General features: G+C 40.9%; 1 protein-coding gene across 4 annotated transcripts in view; it reads left to right on the top strand.

Annotated features, from left to right (window-relative positions):
* PLXNB2 (plexin B2) overlaps positions 1-13,631 on the top strand; it is a 254,318-nt gene that overhangs the window by 126,806 nt on the left and 113,881 nt on the right. For all 4 annotated transcript variants that reach the window (XM_008642550.2, XM_017745957.1, XM_017745958.1 and 1 more), the window contains one exon: positions 11,181-11,247. In XM_008642550.2, coding sequence (XP_008640772.2) covers positions 11,246-11,247 — 2 coding nt within the window. In that variant the 5' untranslated portion in view covers positions 11,181-11,245. The remainder of the gene's footprint in view (positions 1-11,180; positions 11,248-13,631) is intronic.

Below are 13,631 nucleotides of genomic sequence, written 5' to 3'. Positions count from 1 at the left end.
GCCAATTAGAGACAGCTTTGCCATGGGGTTCTGTGAGTCCTACAGTGCAAGCGGTTTCCTAGCACACTATTTCTAGAGAGAGAGGAAATACTGAGAAGAACTGCACCTTCTTTATGGAGGGGGAAAATTTTTGCATTCAGCCAGGATCCCATTTCACTATAACACTCTGTAAGTAGAGGCAAAACCCCTTGTTTCTAGCTGCTTTGCTATTGCTGAGACCCAGAAATCAAAGCTGGCCAGTTTATGGCCACAGACATAATGCAGGCATGTTCCAGACCATAACATCTCAAGAGCTCTTTCACCATAGGTTACAAAATCGGTTTCATGCCAGTAAGAAGACCATGGCATTGCCTTTCTGACTTCATTTTCAGTTCACACATCTTCCATGCAGCTCTGCAGCCACAGGGACCCAAACACAGCAGAAGAGAGGGTATTTCTCAGGCAAAGGATCATTTTTCCCTTTAAGTGGAGTGAACTAGTGCTGCTTTTTAAAAAGTCTACCTGGTCTGGGGAATATTGAAGCCACAGTCTTGTCCATTAAGTACTTTACCAGTGCAAAGGTAGAGCAAACCTTTATGGCCAAAGGAAGCAGATCTGTGGGCTCTTTTGTCTGTGGTGATAACACTGTGCCTGGGATTGGGCTGACTGTGAAACCAAGTGTAATTCATCCCCAAACTACCATCTGTTTGAAAGATATGAAAAGTATGTGCTGATGGGTTGGTAGCAGTGCATATTGGTTGCAGGCGTGGAATTAGGAGGAGTGTAAAAGTTTTGACCCAGCAACAAGAGGTGCTGCAAGGAAAGCAGGTCATTGGAATGGAAAATCTTTCACTTGCAGTACCCTAAGAGGTAGGTGAAGACGAGTCTTGTGGAATTTTTTTCCATTTACAAGACAGTCCCAGGCAAGGCAGGCTCTGTGTCACAGTTGGATAAGCTCTGTTTGGAGAAAGTTGCATCGTTTATCATGAAGGAAGCCACATCATTTCTCATTTGTGACCAGAAGGGTTTTGGATTCTGAAATCAATGCACAGGTAATGCAGAAACGGGACAGTTTGTTTTGTCTAGATTTTTGAGCCTGCTAGTGTCAGGAGGTAGGAAGTTCAAGCCTAATGTTATTGGTTCTGTTTTCAGCTGATGGGATATAGAGGAAGCTATGGGGAAAGGCGCAAAAAAAGGGCAGCAAGAGTAATGTAATGAGAAAGGAGAAGGTATGTTGTGTATTAAGGGAAGCAGGTGAGCCTCCTATTTGGAGCAGAAATGTGTTGCGAAGTTAGTGTCTGCACAGTGTGAAAATATCCCCATTGTTGCCTCACACAGAGGAGCTGTTAACAGACGATGCAGGAAGCTCTTTGATCAAACACCTACGTCATTTCTTAGTGCTCTGCTGTAATTCAACATTTAAATGGCAATGAGTGTTCTCCCACCGCAAATACTTTTTTAATCTCTGACATTTCCGTGGAGAGATACTCTGAGTAATTTTGAAAATAAAAACAAACATGTACAAATCCAACTTTTTTTTTTTTAATGGTGTAAAGGTTTATCTGGAGATAAATGGCTAAAAGTAGGATGAAAGTGGAGTAGTGTCAGACCAGTGGCATAATGGCAACTGCTTGCTGGTTCCAACGCAAATAATCAAGGAATGTTATAACACATGCTAAGCTTTTAGTTTTGCAGCAATTAATGATTTATGCTGTTCTTCCGCTGACATCATCTCATGTCACTGGAGCACATTTTAATAAGAGGTATGTAGTTCTGGTAATCCCCAGGAAATCTGAACACTGTTTAGCAAAACCCACTGTTTTTTAAAGAAGTGTTGTGCTTTGCCGAGAAACCTGGGGCATGTCAGACTGGAAAAATGCTTCTTTTGTTTCCTGAGAGGAAACAGTATGTGTGTGGGTATAAAATCACATGCCTTCATGGTAAAAACGTGGAGGTAATTGGCCAAACCATGGTGTTTTGCTTTCAGAAATGGGAGGGCAGTGAGACAAGCCACTTTCAGGAATCTTACAGGTCTGAAGACAGGTTTCAGAGGACCTAACTTCTTACAGCTGATGACAGATCTTGCTGGTTATGTACAGCAAAAAAGCTGAGGAGGCAGCTCTGCTTTTCTTTTCTTTGTTTCATCCAGATGGTCAAAACTGTGTTTTAGTTCGTTCTGAACCTGATATTGCAGGGGTATTTTTGGTCCTACAAAATTTTCACTGAAATAGTTTAGTGACTATAAATGTGCAATGATTGCTGTTGTTACCTCTGTGATCCACTTGCATTAATGACTTTCCTTTTGTGCTACTTGGCATGTGAGGTGAAACAAATGAAAAGCTGTATTAATTATTCATCAACTAAAGAATCTCTTTCACTGTTACTGTGTTTTAGGTTTGTAGATATCTTTGCATAAACTAATTGATTTTAATCATAATATTCCATGTGGTGTTAATTAATAATTTAAATATAATTGTTTTGGAAAGTTTTTTATACTTATTTTGAGCAGCTGGCACCGGAAAGCAGAATTTGGCAGTGATTTAACTTCAAAAATATGGAGCTAGTTTTCTGCAGCTGTTATCAAATGAAATTAGTAACTCAAAGGTGTGGGAATGTTTTTGCCTGAAAAGTTAATCAAGTCCAAATCCAATTGTGTTCTAATCTAAGATTAAACATGAGAAAAAGTGCATAGTAGGGACAGGGAGTTTCCTAAGGCATTTGCACCTCACTGTAACTGAGGAAGGGAAGGAAGGAGGAGGGAGATGTTAGTGCCAGAGCAATCCTATCTTTTATCTTGAGAACTATTTCCAGCAAGGTATGCTGATCTTATTTTCCATCCTCCCACGCTTTGGATAAGAGTTTCGGGAAAACTTTATTTTTCCTTTGCTGGGTATGGATCTAATACAGATTTCAATACCGGGGGACTACCAATCTTTTGGGTAGACTATTAGGTTGACTCACTGCAGAAGAAATGAAGGTATGCCGGTTCAAATAGGAAGCTGATTTATTGTGAATTGTCAGAAAAATCTTTACTTCCTATGCTAGTGTTGCAGACTTTAGCCACTCTGTGTGGAGGGAAATTAGCTTGTTGGATACAGTTTGCCCACGGATGAAGAGGTTTTTAACACTGTAGCACTACAAACAAGTGGGTTTGGGGTGGTAGAGCTTCATAACCCAGGGAGCAGGGCATGGGATGAAAACCGGGTGAGAGCAAATGCTTCCAGATGGACCCAGCATTGCCCTGCGGAGGCCCTGCACTGGTGTGCACAGTTCACTGACAGCACAGGCAGCTGCCAGCCCCGGCTGCAGGACACTCCTGGCTCCCTGCAGGACACTCCTGGCTCCCTGCAGGACACTTCTGGCTCCCTGTGCATTGCCTGCTGCACATCGTCTCTCATAAGCCCTGCTGCCCTCCCAGTGAGCAGGATCCATCCTCTCAGCAGAAACACTGCATGCTGTGACAAGGATGAGGCCGAGGTGTCCTGGTATTACTGCCACCCTGCCAGCCTGTACCATGGCATCTGCCCCAAAATAGGGCATGGGGCACTTCCCAGCCTTCTGTGGAGCCAGTTTCAGTGGCTTTAATTACATCTGCGGTTTGGATGGCTTTGCTTGGCCATTAAAATCCATTTCACAACGAGTAGTATTGAAATGAGCAAGGAATATTTGTGGCAGCTGTGGATTTCCTCCAGACCTACAGGAAGAGTAAATTAGTTACTGAAAATTTGACAGTTTGTCCTGAGTGCTTAACTCCTTCCTCTCTGGAAGCTTGCTTTTCAAAAGGAAGTGACTTTAAAAGGAAATAATATACCCAATGTTTTTTTTATTCCTCCACCCCCTTTTTACGGTAGGTCTGTAATTGCAAAACCAGCCAGAAGTGATTTGTTTGAAGAGGAAGTGTGGGAACTTCCTTTATAAATATTGCCTTTCCCTTCGTGTGCATCCAAACACAGTTTGCTCTGCTGGCAATAATCAAAACCAAACAAAGCAACAAATAAAAAAAGGTGGTTGTTAGTAAGGGAGGAACTGAAGTTGGTTGAACCATCAGATCAGCTGGGAGTTTGCCCAGCCATTCACTGTCAGTACTTTCAGATGCGTGCGTCCTCTGCTCGGGAGCACCGGGCAAGTTAAGGTCCCGTGGAGGGGTGGGGGTGAATCAGTGTTTGCAGAGCCGGCGATTAAAGAACCTGCTGTGACTTGCTCTGCAAGATAGGGCCGTATCGGCCCGAGCCAGCTCCTATCGCTGTTTGGAATGGTTTCTTTTTTTAAAAAGTGTCAACATATGTATCTTTCCTGGTAAAGTAGAAACAGTAGCCTGTACCCTCCCCAGCCTAGAAACACCGCTGAAATATTTGTAGGAGAGGGGTTCACCCACCAGAAGAGCAGCTACAGCCAGGGAAGTGTCTGTGCCCAGCAGCAGCAGGTAGATTAAGCTCACAAGGAGAGAGCAAGTTTTAACCTGGCAGGCCAAGCCAAGCTAGACTGTTGTGCTTTTTTGGTTCGGGCGGGGTGGGGGTTTGTTTGGGGGGTTTTTGGTTTGTTTTTTTTCTTGAGTGCACAGTGTCAGGGCGTATGGGCTCTTTGGGTGTGGCAGCCGGCTGGCCTGGCTTGCAAACATAAATCAGTGCAGATGATGGGAATCAAGGCAGGGGGTCCAGTTCCCAGCTTTGAAGGATTCCAGATTAGGAAGACAGGTCACAGAGAAAGCAAGGGAGAGTGTGGAGGCAGTCGGGCTGATTCTCTGAGAGGCACTGAAGATGAGAAGAGCCCTTCTGCCTGATTTGAAAGAGGGAAGCGTTCTTATATTGCTTGTAATTAGGCAGAGATTCACCTTGTTCATTGGATTTGATGGACAAATGAGACATTCCTGGTGTTTTAACACTGGATTGCTGTGATGCTTTCTGATCTGTCCAGCAAGAGGCACAGCCAAGCCACTGTAGTATTAATGAGAAGGTTGTGATTTTTATACATTTCTCAATGGGGAAGAAATTTCACTCAAGCTTCCAGCCAGGCTTTGTAGTGGTTCCCTTTTGCACTTTTAGAAACAAAGAGAAGAATAAAATTTGCAGTGTGATAGGCTATCATGGGAAAAATCAGTCACTATCAAAGAAGACACCAGAAACTTCACTGATCCATCCAGCTAGTCTCAGGCGAGGCTTGCCTGGCTCACCATGCCAGTAGTCCTCACATCCTCTCATACCCCGCTTCAGAGGAACAGACATCTCAGTGCAGGATGATAGAGGAGTGGGAAGTAAATTTTGGGTGATTTTTACTTTTTAAATAAAATTTAAAATAAAATTCTCCTCTCTCCACATTCTTCCTGTACTTTGTTCAATGTCACACAAATGCTTTTAAAGTCTTGTAGTGCTCAGGATAAGATTTTTATTCTTTTATGCCTTTCCTCTTGTATTCTACACCATCATTTGCTGCTCTCTCCTTACGCATCTTATTCTCTCTTATCCGTGCCACATTCCTCATTTAACAATCTTTGCTCCTTTTTACCTTCCTACACTTTGCATTTTTTCCTCTCCTTTTTCACACTCCCACTGTCATGCCTGGTCCTTTTTCCAGTAAGGTAGTCTGCATTCTGTAATTCAGGGAGTAAACCTTCAAATTCTTGTGCAAGTACTGACTACATGATGAAAGAGACTGCAGGACTGGGCCCTAGCTTGGCCCAGATATATGGGGAAAGGTAGTGAAGCCAATTTTAAAGTAGTCTTATTTACTTTGGTGGCTTGTATCACTTTGGTTGACTATTAAAATGTGTATTTCTAAGGTGAGGTGTGCACCAATGGCATTGTATAAATAAAGAATTCCAAGAACTTGGTATAAAAGATTTTATAGAGGTAATATATTACTTCCAGTTCAGAGAAATGAAGGGACACTTTAAAATCGGTTTTACTAGCACCCTGTGTTTTAAAAAGCCGTTCTTTTTCTTTTTGTTTAACCTCCTGTGCAAGCCCGGACATGTTTGAGGCTACCAGCATCCAATTTCATGTAGTATCCTATTTCAAATCCAGGCCAGAGCAGATTGATTGAAAATCAGTGCTGTCAGAAGTAAAACTGCCTGTGGAATGCCTTCAATGACATGAAGACGAAAGGGAGAATGTAATATAACAGATACTGATTTTCTTTTTTGACATGTAAGGCTCTGAAACAGTGTCCTTGGATGTCACACCATTTACCTTGATTGAACAGTAGTGGTCATAGAACAATTTTGGTGAATTTTTGTGTTCTTCAGTTAGTAGTTATCAGCTGTGTTCTGAAGAGGGGGTGGTTGGTGTTGCTGGGGTTGTTTTAACTAAAGCAGCAGCTGTAGAATATTTCATAGCACATACAGAGCTAGCTGTAAGTCTGCATAACATCAGAACAATTCTTGTCAGTGAAATACTTACTGGTATTTTGAAATGATTGAACTTCTTCATTACTTTGAAAACTGCTGGTGAATGCAAACTAGTTTAACTGGTCTGTGTTTATACTGGTTTTTAGGGTCAGCACAAACACAGATGGCAGTCTGCTTCATTTTCCCATAAGTTTCTATGCCTCTTCTCTTCCCTGTCCCACAGAGGCCAAAGGATCAAAGAAAAAGAGGACTATATGAGAACTGAGGGAAACAGTTATATCATTTTAGGACTTTGAAGCGGTAGGAAAATGAAGGGAAAACTGAACTTGTGAGCTTTGGTTAATTTTGAATTCTGGGTGTCATGGTTTAGGAATGGAACAGCACTCTCCAGATAAGTGCCCCCCCACCCCCCACCCCCAAGACTCTTCCCAAACCAACCAACCACTCACTTGCTCCCCTCACCTTCTTTCCCCTTCCCACTCTGGGGATGGAGTTGAGAATTGGAGACACAAAAAGGGGAAAATTACAGGTTGAGATAAGAAACAACTTACTGGAGACACGAATGATATAAAAAATGAACAGTTAGAGCTGCAGTATTAATAACAAAAGTATACAAAATGAGGGTGATTTACAGGCAAATAAATGCTCACCTGAGAAAATTAACGATAGCCAACCTGCCACTCTTTTGTGTGACCCAAAGCCACGCTTTTCTTCCCAGAAGTAAGATTCCCCTATTTCCCTCCCCCTCCCCCCCCACAACAGTGATAATGTGGATGGTATAGAATAACAACCTAAACATACCCACACAGCTCCAAGCTCTGCCCCCTCACAGCTACTGCAAAAAAAATTAACTCTGTCCTTGACAAAACCAGGACACTGGGTAATTTTAAAAATTGGCTATGGCAATATCATGTTGAATTCCTGGAAAACCAAGAGTAAACATTGTTCTGGTGTGTAATGCTGGTCTGTCTCCTGTCCCCTGCACTAGATGATGGTCATGACATGGGGAGCATCCTGCATCATTGGGAGACCACCAGGTTGCACAAATAGGTCCCTTGCATGGAGGTGGTGTGTCACGGTGGCTGGCCTTGGCTCCATTTGCTCTCAAAATAAAGGGAGAGGCTTCAGAAAAAAAAGTTGGTGTCCTCACATTATGAAAAAGTGCTGTCTAGAGACAGCCAAGTGAATAGCAGTGAGACAAGCAGAGGAGAAAGGAAGTCAGTAATAAAACTCAGGAGCTCATGTGCTAGAAGTGGAATCTGCTGTCTGTGGTCAAGGAGGTGGAGAGGGCAGAGTGGAGATGACCAAGAGTCATGTAAGCTAGAGAATTGAAGGTGAGGGAAGATAATGCATTGGCCAGATATTGGAGTGTAGTAATGTGATACTGGGTTAATTAGAGATGTAAATACATTGCAATATTTAGAGTATTAGGTTGACATTTGATATCACCCTAAAGTTTTTAATATTATGTTATATATCCTGTTTCCATATGGGCATGGTGTCAGTGTTGTAATGTTGCCTTCCCAACACTGAAATGTGAAGATCCACCCTCAAAATTAAGCTCAAAAAGCAGTATGTAGTTTTATGCTATGTGCTCCATCCTATCAAGGGCACTGTGCTTGTTAGCTCAACAGCCAGATAAAAGTTACATGGGCGTGTAAAAGTCTATATGAAAAGTATCTGCTCCATATGTTACATATAGCTGAAGGCTCAGGGGAGTAAGGTTTGTGTCTGGGAACCGGATAGCACAACTTTCTATCCCTGACCCAGTGCCTGCCCTTTTTAACAAACAAACAAAAGCCTTCCTCAAAGAAAAGTGGTTTATGATCTGTTTTTAGCTCTAGAAGCAAACATTAAAAAAAAAAAAGAAAAGGAACTCAATATGTTCTTACTCGTACTTACAGCAGCATCAGCTTTAGGCACTGCAGAACGAGTGCCACACTTGGTTCCTTGCTGTTTCCAGAAGCCATTATCTCCCTGGCAGCTGCAGTGCCAGGGCAGCATGTTATCTACTTGCAAAATTTTGCACTTGGACACAACCAATGAGCCTGAGTTTATCATCTATTTGAAATGAGACCTTGACCCTGAATACAGAGGTGCAGTTGCCTCATGAGGGAGAGGGCACTTGCAGGATGGGGAGGTGGTTCATTGTTGTCCTGTTTCTACGGGGTCATTGACCCTCCTGATGGTTTTAACTTCATGAACCATACAAGGTAGTCTTCATCCTTTCCCCCTAAAGGTGTATTTTGATTTGAAAGGCAGAAATTGTCTCATGTGAAAGGTGGGAACAATTAAGATAGTTCAGATTAGGACAGGATAAAAGCTAAAAGTAGTCTAATCTCTCACTGTCTTCTGCAGGTTATGGAGGGGAGAGGGAGTCCTCTCAGAAAAGCAGTTCAGAGAAGATTGATTCCTAATCCAGCAGGCAATGCATGGCAGGACTCTCTCTGTCAAGGCGGTGGAGAGAGGAGAAACAGGAAGATTAGCCTTGTTAGAGTGCAGTTAGTTTATGTGAGCATCCCCCTACTCACTTGCTCTGTTGGTGCTCATGGTTTCTGTCAGCTTTAAAAAACAATTTCCCTGTGCTGTCCAAGTACTTTTAGCTTGAGGTCAGTCTGCAAGGGCCCCCAGATGTTAGAGGACCTGTGCTAGCATTATGTATTGAAGTTCCTTTAGTTCAAGCAGTCCATTTTGACTGGCCAGCTGGCCAAATCAATACCATGAAAGACTAGTTCCAGTGTAAGATACTGAAAAAGAGCTGTTGTGCTATGAGCAGGAGGTAGAAGGAAGAAACAAAACCAAACAAACCCAAGAAGCCTTGTGGCAGATGGTACCACCTGTGTCCATCCAAAGCAGTGTGCCATTTGAGTGGAGAAACATGGAAAATCTGATGACTCAGTCTGAATACATAGGGAGACAGTGAGTGAGATTTCTGGCTTGTGTCCCAAGCTTCTTATGAAAAAGGCTTCCAATTTTATAACACAGAAAATTGAATACAGTTTGGTAGCATCATTCTCTGGCACAGCTGATTACCAACTGCAGACTGAAATGCCTCGTGTATCCATGTGAGAACTGCCACATAAGTAGTTAGATGATTCTGTGCCAGGTCCTGGGCTATGGCTGAACCAGTTTTTTCAATAAATACATTTCTGATGTTTTTAGCAAGCAATATACCTTTACTAATACCTTTATTATTTGGGGTATAGCTGGCTGGACATAACAGTTAGGGTTGACAGCATTTGATTACTTTTCCAGGCTCAGCCAAATACTAATTTCCATGCACTTCAGTTCTGGCATCTACAAAGCTGGGAGGTGAACCAACTGTGTAAGACGTGCCTAAATTACTGTTCAGCAATGCTTGCAAAAAAGCTCGTAAGGAAAGAGACAATACAGATATATAAAGTAAACTTCTCAGCAGGATCAAGTCTTGTTTCCTTGCTAACTACCTCCACCTACTTCTTTCTTGGCTGTTGACAGGATGATAATTGTTCACATTCCTTTGCACTTCCTTTTATTTCTGAATTTTCTTTTCCATGCTTAAGTTGCACCAGATCTGTTTTTCCTGTTGTTGGTAAGACATAGAAAGAAATCTGCCCTTTACCTTGGTCCTACAGTCTAATTTTTTTGTTTGTTTCTTGGGTTGGCTGCTTTACTTACACTTCCCTCATATGACCTTCCTCAGTCCACTCCTACACTCTCCACTTAGCCTGTATCATGCAGCTGTGGTTTAAATATCTCACCTAGCTCTTCCATATACCTCATCTCACAGTTTTGATGATCATCCATGTTCACCCTGTACCCAGTAAGGGTTGTTCCCTCAAACAGCTTTTCCCTGCAAAGAGATGAATGTACATAGTCTTAAAGAACATCTTCCTGTAGCAACTAGATATAGGGTGTGAATACAGGAAATTAAATTCCATGGAACATTAGCAAACTAAATTTGGTTTAGCACTGGGCAGCCTCAAGAAACATGAAGGGAAAATACAAGTCCTGCTGATGTTTGTGTCTTACTTTCGTGAGAAGCCAGAGTTATGTGAGTCTCAAAATCATGTTCAGTTGAGATGAGATGATTTTGGAGAAAAGGTGGTGATTTTGCCAGGTGTTCAGGTCTCTCTTCCCTGGGAACTGCCATGCAGTGGTCTTTTAGTGCATGCATTGGCTTGTGCTGCACACTGTTTGATTGTGCATTGCATGCTTTGCTAAAAGCAGCTGAGATAACTCTGTGTGTGGAACAGGTCGAGGCATACAACACTCAATATGTCTATTGCCTGGGATATTTTTTTGAGGACAGTTGTCATCTTTACACTTATGTTGAACAATCTACATGAACTCTTTTTATCACTTTTTGGCATATACAGTGATGTTAAAAATTATCTGATGGTATTTTATCCTTCCCTAAAGGGACAGACACTATTTCTCTTCCATTCTTAAATGTTTGGTTCTGGGAGGTGCCAAGTACTGCCACTGGTCAGAGCATGTTCAAGCTCTAGCTAGAGGAGTACCAACTCATACAGTAACCCATCTGTAATGCTAGGCATTCTTTCTGGTAATACATCAGTTTAGGTCTCAGTTCTTTGGTAATTAGTTGTACATCTGTGAGCAACTGTCCATCTGATTTATTATCTGAGCAGCTATTGAAATACAGAACATTGCCCCATTTAGCTTCAGGATGGAAAGTTATGGTGTGATAAAGTTGTGTTTAAAATGTAATAAAACTGACTGTTTATAAACAAATTAAAGTTTATATTGCACTATAGATGATCTTAAATCAATATTTTTAAAGTTCATAAATTTAATGTGATTAAACATAGCTTAATGCATATGAATATATTTTTAATTGTTGCCTTCTTTTATTTAGTAAGAAGATTAAACTGTCCTGGAAAATAACTTGATTATAGTGAAGAAGACTTAGTGGAAAAGTGAATGTAAGTATTCCACAGCATGTGTCAATTACTTATGTTTACAAACCATTGACATTGGTGGTGTTATAAATCATGTTAAATTGACAGCCACTTTTATTATGGTGAGAATGCAGGATCTGACCACTGTACATATGTGTGTGAGGTATAGAATATCTGTTATATGGGTCTATAGGCTTATATGTACCTAAATGCTTTTAATGGGGCCATGTGCTATTAGTCACTTGTATGCTTAAGAACTATTCGCAGGAAAAATGATCAACTATTCGCCCTCAAAAAGATAAAACACTACTCCCATATAAATACCCACAGAGATTCTTAAATTCAGTAATGCAGACATATTTGCTATTTCCAGAGGAATTTAGTCTAACTTGGAATAATGCAGCCTGTGTATAGTATTTTTTGGTATACTTGCCCCAAAGATGTGAGATTATAGTACAAAAAAAATTACACTGTGGATTGGCAATTCAATTTAGAGTGAAATACAGCAGTTGCAAGTTCCAGGCTAAGTGCATCATTGCTCGCTTGAGGTCACTTTTTCAAACCTGCAGTCAACAGTTCTCTAACAATAAGAGCTTTGCTTCATTTTCTAGAACCTCTTGAAACTGTTACTTTGCTGGTGAATACCCCATTATTTTTCCTAAAGTAATTGCTTTCCTTAGCTGTATTTCATAATAATGTGAACCCTCTGTGTGCCTGCACATGTGTATTTGTATGTATATATTTTTGTATTGAAGCAAAGCTGTGTCTCTGCAAGTCATTCCCCAGGAGGTTTTGAGTGGCTCTGATGTGCAGGGCAGTGATAGTCAGGAACTTTTAGCTACCATAGATTCGTTCCAGTGTTTTTTCATATTACATTTTTCCCACGATCTCACCTTCCTTTTCCCAGAGCCTGACTGATGAGCTTGGAAGCAGTCAACTAAGCCTTTCCAAATGCTGAATAAAGTACAGAATTAATGACTTAGATGTTAAACAGAACAGTGATTATGTCTTAAATGTCTAACAAGCTGGGACAGTTGTAATTCTAGCCTTTCAGGTTTTATAAACTTGTCTTCAATAATTACTGGCTGACCAGTAGTACTGAAAACTGCAGGAACTGCATATAGCATTGCAAAGAGCTGTCTGGTTTATATAGAGTTGTCTACTGATATAGGGTTGCTTGAAATGAAGATCCTCAGATTTGACAACATTGTGCCCTAAGTTAAAGATTTACAGATTAGGCTGTGCATTGATTCTTTCCATTACTGGTATCTGGCCAAACTTGAAACGTATGTAGGCTTATAAGGTATAAAATCAAGTGCTTAAAACCTTCTGATGTGTATTGAGCAAAACAATGAAGTTTGAAGTAATTACTGTGACCAGTCACTTTAGTTGCTTCAAGATCCTTAAAAGTACATTCCAGATGACCCTGTTCAGGCCACTGACACTTCTTGAACTATCCCATGCATGTGATGACTTTGTACATGTAAAATTTTTGTCAGTTGCTTTCACATTTTTCTCACCACTCAATCTTCAACTGATACTTCTGGGAAACTTGGGAAGAGCTATCTTTAGCTCCCATTTTTTGTGAAATAAGCAGAATATTGTTGGTTTCTTCTTTGTAGTTTTTAAGGGCCTATTGAGCCGGAGAGTACCATTTGAGTGTTGGTTGAACTACAAGAGATATCTTCCCAGTTAAAATGTCATTTCATGTATGTATGTGGAAACAATTAAAAGACATGAAGTAGAGCTGTATTTCAGGAAGCTGAGTAGTATAATATTGGCAATGTGATTATTAGCTGATCCTTAAACTGACAGAGGAATAAACACATCCTGCTGCAGAGATGGATGATAACATTTTGTCCTTCGTGTAAAAATAAATAAGATCTCCAGTATATGTTATTTTTCTGATATGCAAATGTAGTCTGAGCTCCTAAATGTAAACCTTCTTTTTGATCTGGTTCTTGCAGGTATCTGACATTAAAATTAGAGATTTATTCTTCTAAACATCAATAATTTTCAAAGATTAATTGGCCCCACATTGGCTGGGATTTTTGCAGTAATACCAAATTAACAAGCTTTTGTGGAGAGAAGAAAATAATACCTTTTCACATGCACTTTTAGTTTTGTATCTCAAAAGTGGCTATGGAGATATTCTCATATACAAAGACAGCAGAATTGAAAGGCGGAATCAGAGGATCTAATGAGAGCCAAGAGGAGGAGTGGTTTTACCTGCAGTCCCTCACAAACTGGAGGTAGAGCCCTGAAGCTGTGAAATCCAGCACCTCCTCTTACAATCATCCATTTTGATGTGTAGCACATCTAGAAATATTTATTAAAAGTTTCTGGTTTAGTCAAAATTGAAAATTAAATGTGAAACTTGAGCTTGAATACGTTGTAATGGTTCAGCA

Source organism: Corvus brachyrhynchos, unplaced genomic scaffold, assembly GCF_000691975.1.
Source record: "Corvus brachyrhynchos isolate BGI_N302 unplaced genomic scaffold, ASM69197v1 scaffold239, whole genome shotgun sequence".
In the NCBI taxonomy this organism is placed as follows: domain Eukaryota; kingdom Metazoa; phylum Chordata; class Aves; order Passeriformes; family Corvidae; genus Corvus; species Corvus brachyrhynchos.
Note: the sequence above shows the minus strand (reverse complement) of the source record. Positions and strands in the feature narration are given on the sequence as shown.